Raw genomic sequence first — 22,235 nt, forward strand, 5'->3', positions numbered from 1 at the left:
TGGCATTGTAGTGCGCTACTATGGTAACATGTCGAAATGTGAGTCACGTCGTGGTACGTCAGTAGCTAATCACATACTAATAATAATGGATTACATTTATTTAGCGCTTTTTTATCGACTAGATAAGGGGTCCCCAAACTACGGCCCGCGGGCCGGTTACTGCTTGCCAAAGTCCAACATCCGGTTCGCTGGAGAAAAAAAATGTTGTATTATTATTTTCAATCTGTCTTTTCTAATCCATATTTTGGTGTCCCCTAGCCGCTCAGGCTAATCATATTGTCTAAAAATGCATTTCCCTGTATGACTTATATCGTCTTAGCTGTTTTCATGTGATCTGATTGTTACATTCTTATTTCAGAGTCACCACGCAGCTGCATGACCATTTCAACAAAGACGGAATAAACAACCTCTGGATTCATGGAACTTCTCTGCACACAAATATATTAATTGGAATATTCAATAAATTTCACATAGAAACATTGTGATTATTATTTTCAACAGTGTGTTGAAAACAACCTTTTTTGGCTCAGAAAGGTTCCTTATGTCTTATTATTCATATGCTTTCAATACTTGTCGGTGTGTAATTCCAGACATAGATGTAAACATTAATGAGACAACAATGAACATTTTTCAACAAGTGAACCCACTTGAAAATGATGGCAACTATGGAATAGACATTTTCACTTCAATTCTGCACTTTATTCAGTGAACATGGGAATTATAAGGTTTGTTAAAATGTTTTCTTCACTTGTGCAGTGTATTCTGCAAATTAACATTTTGTTTAAACATTTTGTAAAAAATAAATAAATAAGGAACCTGTATACAGACCTGTATGAAGTTGCCCACTTTATTATTGCAAATATCAAAATAACACTGCAATATGTTTGTGCTGTGAACATTTATGTTTCTACCGTTGAGGTTTTTAAGTTATTTTAAAATACATGTTCTGACTAGTAATGTCATCCAGCCCCCATTATCACACACACTTTGTCAAAATCTCCCCAAACGTTTGTGATACACAATGTTTTTGTTTGTGATTATTGTATTTAGGTTTGGGGCTAGGTGTAAATATTAACACATTAACTTAAACTATAATTTTGGACCCAAAAAATATTCAGCACAAACAATTGGGACAAGTGTGGGAAGATTTTGAGGAGGTGGGGGGGCTGGATGACATCACCAGTCAGAAAATCTATTTTGGAATAACAACAAACTTAACAGCACAAACACTTTTTTTTTTACAGCACAAACCAATGGCAGTGTTGTTTTAATATTTGCAATGGTAAGGGGTTTGTGCAATAAACTTAAGCCAGGTGTCATACAAGGCATATGTTCAGCTTATTTGTTTACATTTTAGCTGTCCAAACAAGTATATGTTAAAAGACAGTTTGGCAAGAATATAAAATGTGCCGTCAAAATAAATGTAAACATCCATGCCCATCCATCCATCCATTTTCTACCGCTTATTCCCTTCGGGGTCGCGGGGGGCGCTGGAACCTATCTCAGCTACAATCGGGCGGAAGGCGGGGAACACCCTGGACAAGTCTCCACCTCATCGCAGTAAACATCCATGCATCCATCCATTTTCTATCGCTTGTCCCTTTTTTGGGGTCGCGGGAGGTGCTGGAGCGTATCTCAGCTGCATTGGGGCGGAAGGAACTACACCCTGGACAAGTCACCACCTCATCACAGGGCCAAAACAGATAGACAGACAACATTCACACTCACATTCACACACTAGGGCCAATTTAGTGTTGCCAATCAACCTATCCCCAGGTGCATGTCTTTGGAGGTGGGAGGAAGCCAGAATACCCGGAGGGAACCCACGCAGTCACGGGGAGAACATGCAAACTCCACACAGAAAAGATCCCGAGGTGGACACTCGATAGTCCTGAACCCAGGACTACCGTATTTTTCGGAGTATAAGTCGCACTGGCGTGGCGCTGTTGGGAGAGTGGCTGTGCCAGCAACCTGAGGGTTCCTGGTTCAATCCCCACCTTCTACCAACCTTGTCACGTCCGTTGTGTCCTTGAGCAAGACACTTCACACTTGCTCCTGATGGGTCGTGGTTAGGGCCTTGCATGGCAGCTCCCACTATCAGTGTGTGAATGTGTGTGTGAATGGGTTAATGTGGAAATAGTGTCAAAGCGCTTTGAGTACCTTGAAGGTAGAAAAGCGCTATACAAGTATAACCCATTTACCATTTACCGGCCGAAAATGCATAATAAAGAAGGAAAAAAACATATATAAGTCGCACTGGAGTATAAGTCGCATTTTTTGGGGACATTTATTTGATAAAAGCCAACAGCAAGAATAGACATTTGAATGGCAATTTAAAATTAAAGCTGCAAGCAGCGTTGGACGGGCCCGCGTATTTGGCAGGTGCTAGTCCTAAGTGTCCCAATACTTTTGTCTACTTTTAGTCGGAAGTGTCCCAAGACTTTTGTCTAGTGTACCTACCTTGTCTGCATTGTGTGGGCACGTTGGTGCTTCCTGCTTTTAAGCAGCCATCTTAAAAAACCAGCACCGCAGCAGCATGAGTGCAGCGGGTCTTTGAAGGGTCATAAAATCAAAACCGGAGCACTTAATTAAAAAGCGCTTCTGTTGTTGTATTCACAAGGGTTCAATCTCTCTCCTGTGTTATTTTGAAGGCGAAACGACAAACGCGCTCAGAGGAGTTCGTTTTTGAAGGAAGGTGACCGGTTATTACAAAAAAATTGTTTTGAAGGGGGAATAGCAAACTTCCTGTAGATTTTTGCTGGGGGTTGTCAATTTATGAAATGTAGGTCTAAGTGAGACCCACATAGAAGTTTTTGTTTCATGTCTCTCCGACCTTCCCAGTGGGAGTTACAGGCAGTTTTGTAATTTTTTCCTTCCCAGGAGCAGTTTTTTATCAGTTTTATTCAAAAATTGCTGTAGAGCGCAATTTTTGAATTTGGGGTTAGGTCATTAGATCACAGTTTTTGCCAGTCCTGATGTGTGTGTTCAGTTTGGTGAGTTTTGAAGCATGTTAAGGGGGTCAAATTACAGCTCAAAGAGGCAAAAGTGACTGTTTTTAGTACTTTTTTGTCTTGAAGGGGGAATTGCCAACTTCCTGTTGATTTTAGCCCGAAGACATACAATTATGAGAACTAGGTCTAAGTCAGACCTACATAGAGGATTTTGTTTCATATTTTTCCGACCTTCCTAGTGGGAGTTACAGGCAGTCTAGTTTTTTTTTTCTAGGGGGCGCTAGAGCGCAATTTTGAGTTTTTAAGTTTGGTTCTTTGATAAAAAGTTTTGCCGTATATTACTGATGTGTGTGTAAAATTTGGTGAGTTTTGAAGCATGTTAAGGGGGTGAAAGTAGTGCGCAAAGCTGCGGAAGAATAATAATAATAAGAAAGAAAAAACGATCGAATAACAATAGGTCCTTATGTCCCATTGCATAAGGACTCCCAAAGAATAGTGAACAACAGGCTGAATAAGTGTACGTTATATGAGGCATAAATAACCAACTGGTATGTTAACGTAACATATTATGGAAAGAGTCATTCAAATAACTATAACATATAGAACATGCTATACGTTTACCAAACAATCTGTCACTCCTAATCGCTAAATCCCATGAAATTTTAGAGGTCTAGTCTCTTACGTGAATGAGATAAATAATATTATTTGATATTTTATGCTAATGTGTTAATAATTTCACACATAAGTCGCTCCTGAGTATAAGTCGCACCCCCGGCCAAACTATGAAAAAAACTGCGATTTATAATCCGAAAAATACAGTACAACATGTGTCTGGGCCGGTACGCTGTTTGTATGGTGAAAAAGCGGACGCGTCGACAGGTTGTAGAGGACGCTAAAAGCAGTGCCATGACGGCACGCCCTTAATATTGTTGTCCGGGTGAAAATCGGGAGAAATTTGGTAGTATGGTTGCCCCGGGAGATTTTCGGTAGGGGCACTGAAGTGTTATTTTGATATTTGCAATAATAAAGTGGGCAACTTCATACAGGTCCGTATAACAGGTTCCTTATTTATTTATTTTTTACAAAATGTTTAAACAAAATGTTAATTTGCAGAATACACTGCACAAGTGAAGAAAACATTTTAACAAACCTTATAATTCCCATGTTCACTGAATAAAGTGCAGAATTGAAGTGAAAATGTCTATTCCATAGTTGCCATCATTTTCAAGTGGGTTCACTTGTTGAAAAATGTTCATTGTTGTCTCATTAATGTTTACATCTATGTCTGGAATTACACACCGACAAGTATTGAAAGCATATGAATAATAAGACATAAGGAACCTTTCTGAGCCAAAAAAGGTTGTTTTCAACACACTGTTGAAAATAATAATCACAATGTTTCTATGTGAAATTTATTGAATATTCCAATTAATATATTTGTGTGCAGAGAAGTTCCATGAATCCAGAGGTTGTTTATTCCGTCTTTGTTGAAATGGTCATGCAGCTGCGTGGTGACTCTGAAATAAGAATGTAACAATCAGATCACATGAAAACAGCTAAGACGATATAAGTCATACAGAGAAATGCATTTTTAGACAATAGGATTAGCCTGAGCGGCTAGGGGACACCAAAATATGGATTAGAAAAGACAGATTGAAAATAATAATACAACTTTTTTTTTCTCCAGCGAACCGGATGTTGGACTTTGGCAAGCAGTAACCGGCCCGCGGGCCGTAGTTTGGGGACCCCTTATCAAGTCGATAGAAAAGCGCTAAATAAATGTAATCCATTATCATTAGTATTTGATCAGCTACTGACGTACCACCACGTGACTCACATTTCGACATGTTACCATAGTAGCGCACTACAATGCCATGTCGCCTTACATTTCGTGTGATTCTACAATCATTTAGAAATAAATAATGTCTAATTACCTTTTCCTCCTCTTGCTTCGATGTCCATGAACTGAAACGTTGCACTTGATGATGCTGCAGCGTAAACTCGCAAGGTAACATTTGCTCCAGGCTGCTTGGCTGTCGGGAGGAGAAAGGCACCTGTGTGGCCGCTCAGGTGCCGCGTCCTGCACGGCGGCAGCCCGACCCTTGTTGCATTGAAAGTGTTCTTACATTCTCAGCTGAAGCCCTCAAATTATGAAGTGGAGCTCCCATCTCGGTTAAGCGACTTGTCGGCAGACATTTTGTCAACAACTTGGCTTTAAAAAAAAAAAAAAAAAAAACTTGTCTGAAAAGGGGCGGGGATTATTGGTGACCGGAACCGGAATGCAACATCGCTCACACACACTAGTAAGATGCTTGCATACACACTGGTAAGATGCGCTCATACATATAACTGAAATCTTTGCACACATACTACTGAAATTGTTGTCTCTCACACGCACGTGTAAAAAGCACACACACACACAGGTGAAATCCGTTTATACATACTAGTGAAAAATAATTCCAGGTGTGTGCGTGTGTGTGTGTGTGCGTGAGACAAAAACATTTCAGTAGTGTTTATAAGAGTGTTTCAGTAGTGTTTATAAGAGTGTTTCAGTAGTGTTTATAAGAGTGTTTCAGTAGTGTATGTAAGAGTGTTTCAGTAGTGTTTATAAGAGTGTTTCAGTAGTGTTTATAAGAGTGTTTCAGTAGTGTTTATAAGAGTGTTTCAGTAGTGTATGTAAGAGTGTTTCAGTAGTGTTTATAAGAGTGTTTGAGTAGTGTATGTAAGAGTGTTTCAGTAGTGTTTATAAGAGTGTTTCAGTAGTGTATGTAAGAGTGTTTCAGTAGTGTTTATAAGAGTGTTTCAGTAGTTTATGTAAGAGTGTTTCAGTAGTGTTTATAAGAGCGTTTCAGTAGTGTTTATAAGAGTGTTTCAGTAGTGTTTATAAGAGTGTTTCAGTAGTGTTTATAAGAGTGTTTCAGTAGTGTATGTAAGAGCATTTCAGTAGTGTATGTAAGAGCATTTCAGTAGTGTTTATAAGAGTGTTTCAGTAGTGTATGTAAGAGTGTTTCAGTAGTGTTTATAAGAGTGTTTCAGTAGTGTATGTAAGAGCATTTCAGTAGTGTTTATAAGAGTGTTTCAGTAGTGTTTATAAGAGGGTTTCAGTAGTGTGTATAAAAGAAAAAGATTTCAGTTGTTTTTGTGAGAGCATTTCAGTTGTGTATGTAAGAGCATTTCAGTAGTGTTTATAAGAGTGTTTCAGTAGTGTGTATAAAAGAAAAAGATTTCAGTTGTTTGTGTGAGAGCATTTCAGTAGTGTATGTAAGAAGTAATTCTGAATAATGTCCCTAACGGCCCCTCATACATTAGGGCCTGTGTGCGTTTACACTGGAGTCTGATAAAGATCATATTTTACTTGCAGTGTAAACAGTCAGTTGGAAAGAATCCGTTTTGGGCCACTATGGCACTCTGACCCAAAAATTTGCATTTGTGTGCAAATATTGGGCTCTTTTCCTAAGCAAGTTGTAATTATGCGAGTGAGTAATCATGATTTATCCAAATTCCAAAATGTGAATAATTTTATTTAAAAAAAATAAAAAAATAATTTGACAGCCTTAGTTATTGGTGATGTAAGGGGAAAGCGGGCGGTATAGCTCGGTTGGTAGAGTGGTCGTGCCAGCAACTTGAGGGTTCCAGGTTCGATCCCCGCTTCCGCCATCCAAGCCACTCCCCTTGTGTCCTTGGGCAAGACACTTTACCCACCTTCTCCCCGTGCCACCCACACTGGGTTAAATGTAACTTAGATATTGGGTTTCACTATGTAAAAGCGCTTTGAGTCACTAGAGAAAAGCGCTATATAAATATAATTCACTTCACTTCATTAATTGAAAAAAAACAATTACATAAATAGATAATACATGATTTAGCATCTTACATGTACAAAATGTATCACAGGATAACACTTGAACTGAATACTGTACTGCCTCATGTTAGCAGTGCCAGCAGGGGTACTAATCAGACCACCACAGAAACCTGTTTGGTTTACATTCTGTCTGAAATGCTCTTCTCCTACTCTTGTCTCCCGTCTACGCCCCTCTAACATGGATGCACACTGACAAGTCCATCTAACTGTGTTGTCCTCGCAGCCAGGCTGTGTGCTAAAAACGCTATTCTGCCTGCTGCTCTTCCCTACTGCACGCTAGCCCGGAGCCGCATTCCCCGTCCCAGCATGAGTCAGGGTTGCAGTCGCGATACTAGTCGCGAGAGCAGCCGCGACACCAGCCCTGCCCGGGGCTTCACTCCTCTGGGTGAGTACCTGAGTGTGTCATCCTCACATCACATGACATGACATGACATGACATGATATGACATGAGGACATGCTGCTTCAGCCAACCTCGTCCCAAAAGTCCTCACATTGACGTCAAATACTATTCAAGACAAGTTCATGTACACTCATCATGAAAACACAGTTTATTAGAAAAAAATACAAAATTATGAAGTATATGGCATTATAAGCCATATCTAAAACAATACACAACACAGAAATCTAGAGACTTACTGTACATAACAATAAAGTCTTAAGTGTCCATAATAATAGATATGACTTTGAACTAGGAATGGGTACCTTTCAAATTGGAATTGATACGATACCAATTCCCGGTACCTGGGAATCGATACCGGTACTGAATGCAGTCAAATTTCGGTACTTTTGTGTGTGTTCATGTGTTAATAAATGCTAATTGTTTCAGAATAAAATCTATTTAAAAAAATGTTACATTCAAGAGTGAGCTGATAATAAATGTGCCATCCAGTTATGTCTTGCTTTTATTATTACACTTCTGAGTATCATTTGCAAGTGTAATATAGTATACTTTGCATTCAGTTTCTATTTCAAGACATAAGATGGCAGTAGTGTACAGACTACAGTGTATTGCCGTAGTCAGGAAGTAGTAATTGCCATTAGGTTGAGTGTGCCAGTTTTTCCTTTTGTTGACTTCAACAAAGTGGTTATACTGTAAGTATTACACATCAGATGTTTGATTAAATCTGCATCTTATTTGGTAAACAAATTGATTAAATCTGCATCTTATTTGGTAAACAAATGTAACCTTGTTTTAATTTTTGTGCCTTTTGTTCTAAAACCATAGATCCCAGTAAGCGGGCTGGTCATTAATGTCTATTATATCTATTTCTCATTCATATCTACAAAGATGTCGCACTGTGTGGATATTATTTTCTCTTCTGATTTATTAATCTACTAGCTAATTGAATCTTCTTAGCTGGTTACTCTCTGCTGTTTTGTAGAATGTATTATAGAAGGCATTTATTCTTTACTCGTTTCACTACCGGTACTTCACATGTATGCTAGCCTTGCAGTTAGCATGGCTTTTCCTCCTTTTGTGTGTATCTGCTCTGGATCTGCATTACTTAATTTAACATGTTTAGATAATAGATTTTTGGACATTTGTCCCTCAATTCATTATCGTCCACGTCCCAATCATGGTGCATCTAAGAATCTATCATTCTCCCCTACCCCTGTTATATACAATATGGACACATCTAAATAATTTATACTTGCATACACTTTTTTGAACTGATGATCTTAGCGTCTGCATTTGTTGAGAAATGTTTTCTACAGTCCCTACAAAAATCTACAATCCCCTTTTTGTTTGGGCTTTGCCATTGTTCTTTGTATTGGTCCATTTCATTAAATAACTCTAAACGGCAAAAAGAAAGTACCAGCTGCAGTCCAACATGATCACTAACTTGGCAGCCGATTAACATCTAAATGTCCTCCAATAAGTACACATGGTTGGTATTTTCTTGTATTTTAGTCAGGTCATTTACAAAAAGGTAAACATGGTAAGCTAAACATACGTGTATATGATACATGTCCTTAATTGGGAGTCTAAAACAGCATTTTTGTTAATATAAACTAGTGTCAAATAGATATAGTTGCGTATTACTTACACATACGAAATCTCCAAGGCAGAACCATATTAGATAAGTATCCAGTAACAAAAGTGTCCTCGTAATTCAACTTACTGCGTCATGACTCATGAGCTTTACTTTATTAATTATTGTGGCCACTAGATGACGCCAAAAACAATTACCAATCCACTTCATCCTAAAAACAGCATAAGTCAATTACAGATGGTTAATAGTAAATAGGTTAGTGTTTTTCATACCTACCATTGTTCTGTGTTTGACCAATTTCACTTTATCCAAACTTTACTAACATTCCACACTACTAAGTAATAAAATGATGTATGATCCCTGCTGATATCGTATCAGATCAATAACGGTATCGGCCAATACGCAAGGCTCCAATATCGGTATTGTATTATAAGTAAAAAAAAAAAGTTATCGTTAGTATCGGGTTAATGTGCATTCCTAACCTATTTGTCTTGCTTTTCATGTTATTTACTCACTTTTTGCAAATGTCCCGTGTCCAATTATGCAAATGTCTTGATTACGCCACTATATAAAAAGATTGTCACATTGACTGGTTTTCAAATAAGAATACATTAATCATAAATAATGTAACATATTTGTAATATCACAAGTTTCACATCAATTAGTTTTATAAATAACATCACTTATGTATTTTATGTGTTATATCCACCATTATTTGACTTGACATAAATTCTTATGGGTTAAGATAATTTGCTGAAATAAAAAGAAATATGGAAAGCATAAAATAAATGTGTCAGACATTAAAAAAAGTGTGTGTGATAATAATGGGGCGTGGATGTTGGACGTCTTGCAGCCTCTCGACGTCACTCCCGTTCAACCAGTGCTCTCACAGCCGACCCCAATGGCCAGTCAGGTGACCTGCATGATGTCATACCTGCCTCGCATTCATCTTGTGTCTGTTGTACCTGCATGCTTCCACAATTTTTCTGATCATTAGAAATGCATCTTGTGTGTTCTTTATTAGTCTGTTGACTTGCTTACATAGTTTATTCACAACATGTTATCGTTTGAATGGTCTGGTAAATATGCAACATTCTCCATTTTTGTTGGTCTTCACATGCCGATCGGTTCTTTCCATTTAAAGCATTTTGATCTTGTTTTTCTCTTCAGTGCTTTGTTGGCGCTCCCTTGGTAAATCAGTGTAGATGCTTGTTTTGTCTTATAATTTTGCACGACACCTTTGTTAAAATATGTCATTTAAAAAAAAAAGGGATTTGGGGAATTGTAATTCACATTTATAACAGGGCAGGTCAAAAGTACAGTAAGTATTTAAACAAGCAGACAAGGTGGATAAAATCGTGGGACCTGTTTTTTGTTTTGTTTTTTAGTTAAGGAGCACAATTCTGCTAGAAAAAGAAATACAGGTGGTCCTCATGTTACGACATTTCACGGTTACTATTGAGACCCTCCCTTTAGGATGGAAGAGTCCACCTCGATTCTTTAATTTTAAGGCTGTCTAAAACAACGAGAGGTGACAAACATTAAAAAATAACAATTTATTCGATAAAAAAGAATAAGCAATACAAGCACAGGAGAGAGGACCGAGCCATCTTAAGTCCGTTGTAATCTCTAAAATAGTTGCGCTCCACATATGCTTTTGTCTAACTTGCAGCTCCGCCGTGGCCGAGATCAAAATTGAAAAGTAACTTTCTCCCTTCATCTCATTCCTGGTTGGTCGTCTGGAATTAAAATGAGATATAATGTGTGTGTGTATTTGCAAAGGTAGAAAACACAAGGCACATTTATTGTTATGTCCTTGAACATAATATACTGCATATGAAGTGAAATTTCATGTACAGGTCACGCTGTCCCAGGGTTAGAAAATATTCTCCTAAAATTACATACGCTCTTGTAACAAAAGAGAATTCATTATACGCGGACGGCGAATTATTACGTAATCGTGCATACCTGCACTGAGGGAAGACGACATCACTTTTACAATTGTTATGCTGACATTTTCCATACCATTCATCTGTGAATGAGATCGACCGATACCGATCAAATGTATTAACCTACATTTTTTGCAATGGAGGTTACAATTATTAGCTATGGGGAGAGGCCCCACATGTATTGAACATACACAATTAGCGGCCAGCTGCCTCTTGCCAGCCGAGGTACACAAAATAAATAATGTATCAGCCAGATGTGATTGAATTTTGTAAACGGCATTAAGAGGCATTAATGAGCCAACAGTAATCAGTGGCTGATCGATTGGTGCCTTCTTTTTTTCCCTTCATGGTGTCTCCCAAGCTGTGAGGCATTCTCTTTTGATGGCAGTGCATCAAACAAAGTACAAGTGAAGTGAAATTAAACATAAAATGTCGACAACCTGTATTTGCTCCTATAAAGATTGACAGTGAAAACTAAGAAGCTATTGCATATGTGCCAATTGATCCATCAAATATCATTGCGATGTAATTGATACCACCAGCGTTGGCTTAGACCACATGATAGCATAGAATGTTCACCTCACTAAACACCATTGCACTTATTTTATATATTCATGAGGAAAAACTCTCACTGTGGAGCAATTAAAAGCATCTCAGTAGCGTTAAATAAAATTGAGATGTAAATTTGTGTCGCAAAGGTTTGAGATGTTTCTAGCATTTACCTGATTCAACTATTTAATAATGTCATTGTGATAAGTCAAGTGTATGTTTCAAGTCTATATCTACTTTTGACCCACCCTGTATATGAATAACTATTCATGTTTTTTTTACAATCAGGTAAGCAGTCATGTACTCATGTCACATGTATCATTTTATTTTTGTGTTTTTTGTACCTAGATCGCTATGGGTTGATCCACCAAGCTAGAATCTCAGCATCAGTAAATGCAATGAGGGTCCTTAACACTGGAACTGAGGTGGAAGCCGCAGTTGCTGATGCTCTGGTGAGAAAAAATATGTGATTTTACTGCTAACCGACATAATATGAAACATACTTCAGTGATAATAACGTTAGAGTCAGATTTTATATCCTCTTCTGCTTTGTCAGGACTGTGGTTTGTTATTCTGTTCCAATTTAAACCTTTTTTCTCTCTTCTTCATTGTTGACATTTTCAGCTGTTAGGAGACTCCAGGAATAAGGTAGTTGTTGGATGACACAGTATGCAGTGGTACCTTCGTTTTTGTTAGTAATACTGCACGTTCCAAAAGTTCAGGCAAAAACCGAATCTTACGGAAACTGATGCAGTTGGTTCCGTAAGAAGTAACGTTAATCCAATTAATGTGTTCCAGACTCCCAAAGATATGAAGACTTTATAGAGAATAATTATAGTTTTACATGCAGAAAATAATCTGAAATGCATATAAAAGATGAATGAAAAATATAAATTAACATCTCTTTCACCTTTACTTAAACACCCTTGTTGGCGAAGACGCCGATTAGCGGATAACTTTTTTCAGGAATGTTCAAGGAAAATGAAATAGGGCGTACAAAAACAATGTACCACTGTATCTGCAATTCCACATTTGCATCATGCTACACAATTAAGCTTAGAAACATTTACTACCGTGCAGCTTTTTTTGTAATGCTTTATAATGCTTGTTTGCTTCCATGTACTGTTTGTGTCTGTGCTCCATTGCCTTAATGTTCTACATTCTGTCCCATTCACATCTTACTGCTGTTAACTTCTTATTTTTACTATTTTATAGCTTAAAATGTGCTCGTTTGTTTGAATGTTTCCCTGCTGTATTGTGTTTGTAGTCAGATCCTGCTTATCCACTTGTGCTCCTAAACCTTTTTTGCAATTTTGAGTTGTTCACAAAAGGTTTGCAAAGCAGACAAACACTACCTAGACAAAAAAAAAAAGTGTGTGTACAGCGCAGAGGCACTGTACACACATTTACGTTATCCACATTTTGTTATGTTACAGCCTTATTCCAAAATGGAATGAATCCAAATTAGTCTTCAAAATTCTACACACAAAAAAACCCAAAATGACAATGTGAAAATGTTTTTTTATTTTTATTTTTTATTTTGCAAATGTATTAAAAAATCATATGGGCAGTTTGGCCCATTTGTCTTTGCAGCACCTCTCAGGCTCTATCAGATTGGATGGCAAGCTCGTCATTTATAATATCTTTGTACATTGCTGCATTTATCTTAGTCTAGTCAGGTAGGTGACCAGGAACCCGATGGTCACTCTGTTAGATCTACAGCATTCCTTTGTGGCGAGAGGAGAACCTCTTTCAATAGAGATTGAAAGAGGAAGTTAAATCAAATTTTTCGGTGTAATAATTTATGTTAAAATTAACTGGGAATTTCATATGAAAAATATACAACATGAGGTAGCAAGAAATACATCAAAAATGAAAAAATTGTATCGGACAAAACAATCACTCCATATTCTCTACTGCTTGCTCTTGTCAACATATCTGAGTTATTGTGCAGAAATATGGGGAAATAACAACAAAAGTATGATTCAGTCACTAATTGTGTTACAAAAGAGGTCAGTTCGAATAATACATAATGTCGGATATTGAGAACATTCAAACCCTTTATTAATTGAATCAAAATGACTGAAATTCAACTATATAGTGAATTTGCAAACTGCCAAAATTATGCACAAAGCAAACTGTAACCTGTTACCCAAGAACATACAACTATTATTCTCAACAAGAGAGGAGAATACAACCTCAGAGAAAAATGTAACTTAAAATATTTGTATGCATGTACAACACTTAAAACCTTTAGTATATCAGTATGTGGAATTAAATTATGGAATAGATCAAGTAAAGAAATTAAACAGTGTACTGATATGATCCAGTTTAAGAAACCGTTCAAACTCAAAATGTTTACAAAGAACAAGATCTATGATAAACACTTTGAATTTATTGATAATCTTACTCATCTCACTATATGAAATACAAATTACTTCACTATTTATTATTTATTTTTATTACATTTTTTTTTTTTTTTTTTTTTTTTTAATGTCCTGTCCAGCTTCTCAGGCAAATCATATAGTTGATGTAGATGCCCAGGTCGGCTGTTCAGATTTACTTTACAAAAGAGAAGTGTAGGATACTTCTCTTGTTGCCTTATTTGTATTTGACTTTATTAAATGTATTTATATTATCATTTAGTGCAGCCGGGCCGGAGCAGGAGGGGATAGAAAGAGAAAAAAAAAGAAGACAGAGGGGGAAATTGTGGGGACAAGAGGGGGATTAGACAGAGAGACAAAAACAACAACAGCAAACAACAACAACAACAACAATAGAGCAACATCAGCAAATATGACATGTACAAATATGATGGTAAAAGTAATAGCAAATAAGCAGTTAGCGAAAAATAAAAAATAATACAGAAATGACAATGAGCATTATTACACTACAAATGGATCAATACAAATACCAATAGAAATAGCGCTATTGATAATGAACAATACCAATAATTTACCTTTATTATCAACAATACAGTTGTTTAAATGCAACAATACATATACGTAATGATAACTTGAGATACGAAAGAATGCAGAAAAATGGAGGGGGAGAAAGAGAAGCAACCTACATTAACCTTGTAGATTGTTATAGTCACAATAGGTTAAGCTTTGTCAGTGTGCCATGTGTTACACCCAGTTTACCCTAGGGCAACAACGTTAATATATGTTTGATGAAACGTGATTATGTGCATGAGTGTAAGTATGCATATGTACTTGTATATGTACAGAATGTGTATATGTGTTTGTACAATGAATGTATATGTACAGAATGTGTATATGTGTTTGTACAGTGAATGTATATGTACAGTATGTGTATGTGTATGTTTGTATATTGAATGTGCGTGTGGATGTACGAACATTAGGTAGGTAAATATGTACTGTATTTGTGTATGTATGTGGGAGCGTAGGTACCTATGTACGTATGTGAGCATACGTGAATTTGCATGTACAATACATTCGACTCCCAGAGTGCGTGGGAGCCAGAGCACGGCCCCATCACCCCCGAGAGCCCAACCCACAAACAGGAGGCGTGGTGCCCAGGGAACCAGGGACCACCGCCCCCACGCAGCCAAGCCGGCCAGCGACAGGAACCCCAGAGCCCGACCCACCGTACCGCCCACAAGGGCCAGCAGCAGGCCACAGACAGACGCACCCGGCGGAGGACAGGGCACGAGAAAAGCAGGGGACAGCCAGACCCCAAGCCAGCGAGAGACCACACCCCACACGGGCAGAAAGGCGAGACGCCCCGCCCGAAGGACCCAGAGACTCCCCGCAACCGGACGGGAAGACCGCCCCCGCCCCACCGGCAACCGGGCCCCCACGAGCCCACCCCCCACCCCCGGAGAGCGCGGCGAGGCCAGCCCCCGGCCACCCCACCCAAACCGGCCGCCGCAGGACCACCCAGGCACAGGGCCACGGGAACCACCCACCCCACCCGCAGGGACCCCAACGATGGAGATGGAACAACCAGCAACCGCCCCGCCGAGCCCCCCCCCTGAGGGAGGGGAAAAATTAAAAAATAATATTAATAAAATATATTTTAAAAATAAATAAATAAATAAATTAATTAATTAATTAAAAAAAAAAAGAATTAAAAGAAGATCACAGACATGCTGACAAACAAGGTCACTACCCCAGCAACTGGCCGACTCGCAGCACCTCGGAATACCTTGCAGCACCAAGCTACCACAATAGACGCAGGGACTAGGCCCAACAGGCCCCAACCAAGACGGGCACCCGGAAGGGATGGACAGCGGGACCCAGGAGCTCCAGACACGCAGTTCGGATGCAGTAGCCTGAGGCGTCGACCCCCGTCTGTTCCAGTTTAAGAAACCGTTCAAACTCAAAATGTTTACAAAGAACAAGATCTATGATAAACACTTTGAATTTATTGATAATCTTACTCATCTCACTATATGAAATACAAATTACTTCACTATTTATTATTTATTTTTATTACATTTTTAATGGAGTATATCGTGAACAAATTGAGACCAGGAAGTGAACAATAGTGCAATTGCTATGTAATGGAAAAGAGGTATGATTAAATGAGCTCTGCTTCTCCCTACTCCTTTTCATACATGTTGAAAAGACAAAGTTGAGGTTGTGATGTATCATGTTGTAATTGAATGCATGATCAAAATAACCTCAAACTATAAACCTTCCAGAAGGACAACCATCTCTGCAGCAATCCACCTATCATGCTTATATGGTATAGTGGCCCAACGGAAGCCTTTCCTTAGTAAAAAAGTTTGCCAAAATGTACCTGAAAGACTCAGACGATGATAAATGTTATTCTGTGGTCTGATGGGACAAGTATCGAACTCTTTTGTGTGAATGCCACGCATCATATTTGGAAGAAACCAGACACAGCTCATCACCACGCCATTACCATCCCTACAGTGAAGCATGGTGGTGGGAGCATCATGCTGTGGGGATGTTTTTCAGTGGTAGGAACTGGGAGACTAGTCAGGATAGAGGGAAAGATGAATGCAGCAATGTACAGAGACATCCTCAATGAAATCCATTGCTTCTCATACAACCTGACAGAGCTTAAGAGGTGATGCAAATAGGAATGGGTGAAACTGCCCAAAGATGGGTGTGCCAAGCTTGTGGCATCGTTTTCAAAAAGACTTGAGGCTGTAATTTCTGCCAAAGATGCATCAACAAAGTATTGAGCAAATGATTTGAATACTTATGTACATGTAATTTTTTTAATTCTTAATACATTTGCAAAATTGTTTAAAAAAAAATTTCTTACATAGTCATCATTGAGTATTGTGTGTAGAATCTTGAGGAAAAAAGTAGTAGTAAGGCTGTAACATAACAAAATGTGGAAAAAGTAAACCGCTGTGCAGACTTTCCGGATGCACTGTAGCAATAAACCTATAGTAGAAAAAGCACTGCTTCAAAGAATTGTTGGTTGTGATTGGCGTTGTATAAAAATTTAAATTACATTAACTCAAGTTGTTGGTGGGGGAAACAATGTACAGTGTCATTTTCAACATCTTCTTTTATTCACCTGCAGAGGAAGCCAATGAGGCGGCGGTACGAATCACCAGGAATGTACTCTGATGATGACGCCAACAGCGACGCATCCAGTGCCTGCTCAGAGCGCTCGTATGGTTCAAGAAACGGCGTCATTCCACATTACCTTCGCCAGACTGAGGACGTGGCGGAGGTTCTTAACCACTGTGCCAGTTCCAATTGGTCCGAACGGAAGGAGGGTCTTCTGGGACTTCAGAATCTGCTCAAGGGCCAAAGGATATTGAGGTGGGCTTGGAAGGGTCCATTTTCATGATTAACACCAGAAGTTTTTTTGTAAATAAACATCAATACTCCATACTTTTTTGGGGTGTCTCGATATGATACCGATGTTGGAGCCTTGAGTATTGACCGATACCGATATTGATCTGATATGACATCAGCAGGAATCATATACTGTACAACCTTGATTTACAAACTTAACTGGTTCTTGAACAGAGTTCGTAAATCGAAAAGTTTGTATAGCGAAGCAGAGGTCCCCGTAAGAAACAATGTAAATATGAAGAATGGGTTCCACCCTCGACAAAAGTCCATATTCTTATGAAAGTTTGTACACTTTGAACACAAAATAAAATGCTATATAGTACTATATATCAAACATAACAAGAGGCTGATGGATCAACTTTCTATTTATTAACAAGCCTAAAAACCCAAGCTGCACTGTCGTCTATGCGCTGCTATGGCAACACGTGCACACACACAGAAGCCACTATGTTGCCCTCACAAAATCACTACTCCTTAACTTTAAAAACCATATTGCTACAACAATGAACATTTAAAAAATAAAACACACCCACACGGAGCTGGGTGTGTGCTCTTTTGCTTCTATAAGAGAGGTACAATACCTGTTGTCTTTTTCTCCCTGTGAAGTAAGTCTGCTATGGCATAATTTTTCAGAAAAGTATATTCTCTTCTCAATTAAAATTTTCTGTAATGCGGAGCCTGTTTGTCAATTCTTCATCCTACTTGCGAGCAGGTTTAATGTACAGTACTTCTCACAAATAGTTTTTTTTTTTTTTAACTCTACAGGTATTCCTTCCTTTTTCCCACGATGGTCTGTTGACTTTTTGGGACTAGTATTGTTATCAAAATGGACAAAACTCGTCAAAAAGGGAAAAATCACACAAAAGGCACACACACCCAAGCATTGAGACGTGATGACGAAGTCTACTGTGCAGAAAATGAGTGGAAGGCCCCGCGTCTGATAAAAAGACTCGCCCTGCGTTTTGTCTGGCAGGCATGACTGAATGAAGTGTTCAAACACAGAGACATGGTGTGCACACGGATGCATAATTAGCTCCATCTATAAGTTAGTGAATCGAAAAGTTTGTAAATAGAGGGGTTGGTGAATCGAGGTTCCACTGTATACATGTATTGTTTTGTTATGTGGAATGTTAGAAAAGCCAAGTGAAATTAGTCAAACACTGATCTATTTATTAACTACCTGTAATGGACTAATGCTGTCTTGAAGGTAAGGATGGATTGGTATGGCCCTTTAGACAATGTACAGTCTTTGATTAACATGACATGTAGCGTCAAATACTTATTTTCCCCACCGTATACAGTCCCTTAACTTGTAGAAAATACAATCTTATTTTTGGCAATGTTTTTGTTGTGTTTTGTGTCATGTAGTCGAGTGGAGCTGAAGAGACTTTGTGAAATTTTCACAAGAATGTTTGCAGATCCACACAGCAAGGTAAAAAAGATAAATTACATTACGAATGTGTGTTGCTACTAATTTTAAAGGTCATGTAATTAATTCATGTAATGTAATACAATGTCTCTTGTTGCATGGGCTGCTGTGCTGTGGATTTGCTAACAGAGAGTAAGTGTCTGCACTATTATAAACAGGAATATTCTGTTCCGTGTAATCGATATTGTGCCATGCGTTCCTCCACACCATGTTTCAGGTGTTCAGCATGTTCCTGGAGACTCTTGTGGATTTCATCACGGTGCACCGGGAGGACCTGCAGGACTGGCTGTTTGTCCTGCTCACCCAGCTGCTGAAAAAGATGGGTGCAGACCTGCTTGGTTCAGTCCAGGCCAAAGTCCAAAAAGCTTTGGACATCACAAGGTCTTAATACAGTATAATACTCATCTTCATCGTATAGAAGTGTACATTTGACTTCAATGCTTTTCATTTTTCAGAGAGTCTTTCCTGTTTGACCAGCAGTTTAATATTTTAATGAGGTTCATTGTGGATCAGACACAGACCCCAAACCTGAAGGTATTGTAAAAATACAGATTTGATGCTCTTCGTGGAGCTACCGATAATGATGTCTCTGTAGGTGAAGGTGGCCATTTTGAAGTACATTGAGTCTTTGGCGCGGCAAATGGACCCGACAGACTTTGTCAACTCCAGCGAGACTCGCCTGGCCGTGTCTCGCATCATCACCTGGACCACTGAACCCAAAAGCTCTGATGTCAGGAAGGTCAGTCTGCGCTCTATGGAGATACAGGTGTCACAACACTGACCACTATTCATTTGTCAGTATTTCATATTCAGGATTGGAGCAAAATCAATGTTTCCGTTGGTTTACAGCTTTGGAGGCGGGGTTTAACTATAATCTACACAAACACGAGCATAAGCATGTGCGCAACATAGCTGACTGTAATGTGATCTCTACTTTACATTTAGGGTGCACACTTGTCCAGTGTGTGCGTGTATGTGCGCGTGTATGCGAATTGGGGTGATAACGTTTTTACAGCGCTTCCCATGATTATTTATTTTTGGCGGCCCGCCATGGATACAATTGGATCACCACAAATAGTTGCTCATTAACACATTATAATGGGACTGTCTGTGGAAGTTCATATGTACAGTATTTGTAAGCATTTGTTTTTGCTCACTTAGGGTTTCTTACAGCATCTATGCAAATTAGACGACGGTGTCATGTGCATATGAATAGCGTGTGTGTAAATTGGGTTGATAATTAAAATGCTGATACAGAATTTCCCATACATTAATTTGTACGCACTTGGGTTATGGCCAATTATGCAAATTAGACAACGGCGTCATGTGCATACGCACAGCGTATCCAACTGTAATATAATTGTTCCGTTTGCATTTGGTGTGCACGTGTACAGCGTGTGGGTAGGGGCGGACGAGGGGCTGGGGGGCATAGGCTGATGATCGATTCACCGAAAATTCACACTTGCACACATTATATTATTGCATTTTGATCACTCCCGATGAGGTAGCGACATGTCCAGGGTGTACCCCGCCTTCCGCCCGAATGCAGCTGAGATAGGCTGCATTCGGTAAGCGGTATGGATGAAAATGGATGGATGGATGGACCTTTATTTGTATTTGGAGTGCACGTGTTCAAGTGCATGACTCGCAAAATAATACACAAACTTAAGCTCTCATTAATGTGATTGCTCCTCCGCACATACTGAGAGCAGTGGGGTGTCGGTGGGGCGGGGAAACACATAAAATATTCTGCATTTTATACAGTGGCTGTGTGCGTTTTTAAATATGGAGGGAAGATGATGTACATTGCATTGCCTTCATGAAGCATTGCTACAATATTAGTAATATTACAGTGTCTTCCTGTAACGCCCATTCTGCCTTGCCACTGTTCCCCAGACCTTAAGTAAATGGGTGAGTGAGGAACTAGATGGCGGGGTCAGTACTGCAGCTCTCCTGTCCATTGAGGGCAACCTGGATGAAAGGTGTAAGCAGGTAGACAAATGCCTCGCCTGCCGTGTGCCTAACCACCATCTTCAACACTGCGTGAAACTGTATGACGCTCTACCTTATATACAGGGTGTCCCAAAAGTCTGGACATACAATTACTGTAATTTTAATACAATAATTATATCATTATCATCGTAATTCATTAATGAATAGCAAATTAACATGATAATAGTAACATACATTATTCATTAATATATTTGATATAAAAATAATATATGTATTTTTATATATATATATATATATATATATATATATATATATATATATATAAATATATATATATATATATATATATACATATATGTATATATATATATATATATATATATATATATATATATATATATATATATATATATATATATATATACATATACATATATGTATATATATATATATATATATATATATATATATATATATATATATATATATATATATATATATATATACATATACATATATGTATGTGTATATACTGTATATGTATATGTGTGTGTGTATGGATATATATATATATATATATATATACAAATATATTGTAAATATGTATTTTTAAATAACTATATAATACATGCATTTTGGCATGTGTCCAGATTTTAGGTACACCCTTGTATGTAAAAAAAACAAACTCAAAACAAAACAAAAAAAACCTCCGTGAGACTTTGTCTGTGCATTGTTTACTAACCAAACATGTGTTTTGATGCCACAAGGAATGAAACGATGAGAAAGGCTTGCCTCACTTCATTAACCTCCAGAGCTTGAGACCAAGTCAGGTTTATTTGCACAGCACTGCATGGATGTGGTTATGTTAGTACCAACTAACTGCATTGTTCTGTTTGTCTCTTCCACATTAACAATTCTATTCATTAACATATCTGCAACAAATACACAGTAATTGTAAAGGATGACCACAGTTTGTTAGATGATGCTGGTTGACTTTCCATTTGATTTTTGGTTTTATTCTCCATGTTGGGGAACTTCTAATAGTTTGTGTGGTTTTAAAGTCAGCCATGCTCATATGTACTATGTCGTCAAAACTGTGTCAAAATGTGTGCAGAGAGGCCAGTTGAAAAAATAATGAACAATTAGTACTGGATATTGTTGTATAAACAGTAAACAAGTTATTTAATTTTGATCTGTTTTTTTCACCCAAGTCGATATTATACTGTACTTTGGGCTTGTCACTCCACGACTGGTTCAGGAAGACATGATATGTACAATATACATACTGCAAATATATCTATAATGTAGTAACAGACACCTTTATAACAATATGTAATATGTATTATATACACACTGCAAGTGTATATATATAATGTAGTAACAGACACCTTCATAACAATATGTAATATGTTTTATATACACACTGCAAGTATATATTTCATGTAGTAACAGACACCTTCATAACAATATGTAATATGTACAATATACACACTGCAAGTAGAGATGTCCGATAATGGCTTTTTTGCCGATATCCGATATTACGATATTGTCCAACTCTTAATTACTGATTCCGATATCAACCGATACCGATATATACAGTCGTGGAATTAACACATTATTATGCCTAATTTTGTTGTGATGCCCCGCTGGATGCATTAAACAATGTAACAAGGTTTTCCAAAATAAATCAACTCAAATTATGGAAAAAAAATGCCAACATGGCACTGCCATATTTAT

The 22,235-nt window shown here is 38.1% G+C and overlaps 1 protein-coding gene and 1 long non-coding RNA gene across 2 annotated transcripts in view; one reads left to right on the forward strand and one right to left on the reverse strand.

The window, feature by feature from the left end:
* Positions 1-22,235, forward strand: part of clasp1a (cytoplasmic linker associated protein 1a) — a 162,700-nt gene that overhangs the window by 116,320 nt on the left and 24,145 nt on the right. Inside the window, exons 23-31 of the mRNA XM_061926336.2 lie at positions 7,094-7,198; positions 9,662-9,721; positions 11,655-11,758; positions 11,931-11,954; positions 16,836-17,080; positions 18,485-18,548; positions 18,763-18,926; positions 19,001-19,079; positions 19,141-19,284. Of these exons, the coding sequence (XP_061782320.1) occupies positions 7,094-7,198; positions 9,662-9,721; positions 11,655-11,758; positions 11,931-11,954; positions 16,836-17,080; positions 18,485-18,548; positions 18,763-18,926; positions 19,001-19,079; positions 19,141-19,284 (989 nt within the window). The remainder of the gene's footprint in view (positions 1-7,093; positions 7,199-9,661; positions 9,722-11,654; positions 11,759-11,930; positions 11,955-16,835; positions 17,081-18,484; positions 18,549-18,762; positions 18,927-19,000; positions 19,080-19,140; positions 19,285-22,235) is intronic.
* LOC133574239 (uncharacterized) lies at positions 4,350-5,066 on the reverse strand. Its single transcript, XR_009811387.1, has 2 exons — positions 4,886-5,066; positions 4,350-4,468 (listed from the first exon to the last, which is right to left on the reverse strand). It is a non-coding gene; the product is annotated as an uncharacterized lncRNA (long non-coding RNA).

This window comes from Nerophis lumbriciformis, linkage group LG31 (assembly GCF_033978685.3).
Source record: "Nerophis lumbriciformis linkage group LG31, RoL_Nlum_v2.1, whole genome shotgun sequence".
Classification (NCBI taxonomy): Eukaryota; Metazoa; Chordata; class Actinopteri; order Syngnathiformes; family Syngnathidae; genus Nerophis; species Nerophis lumbriciformis.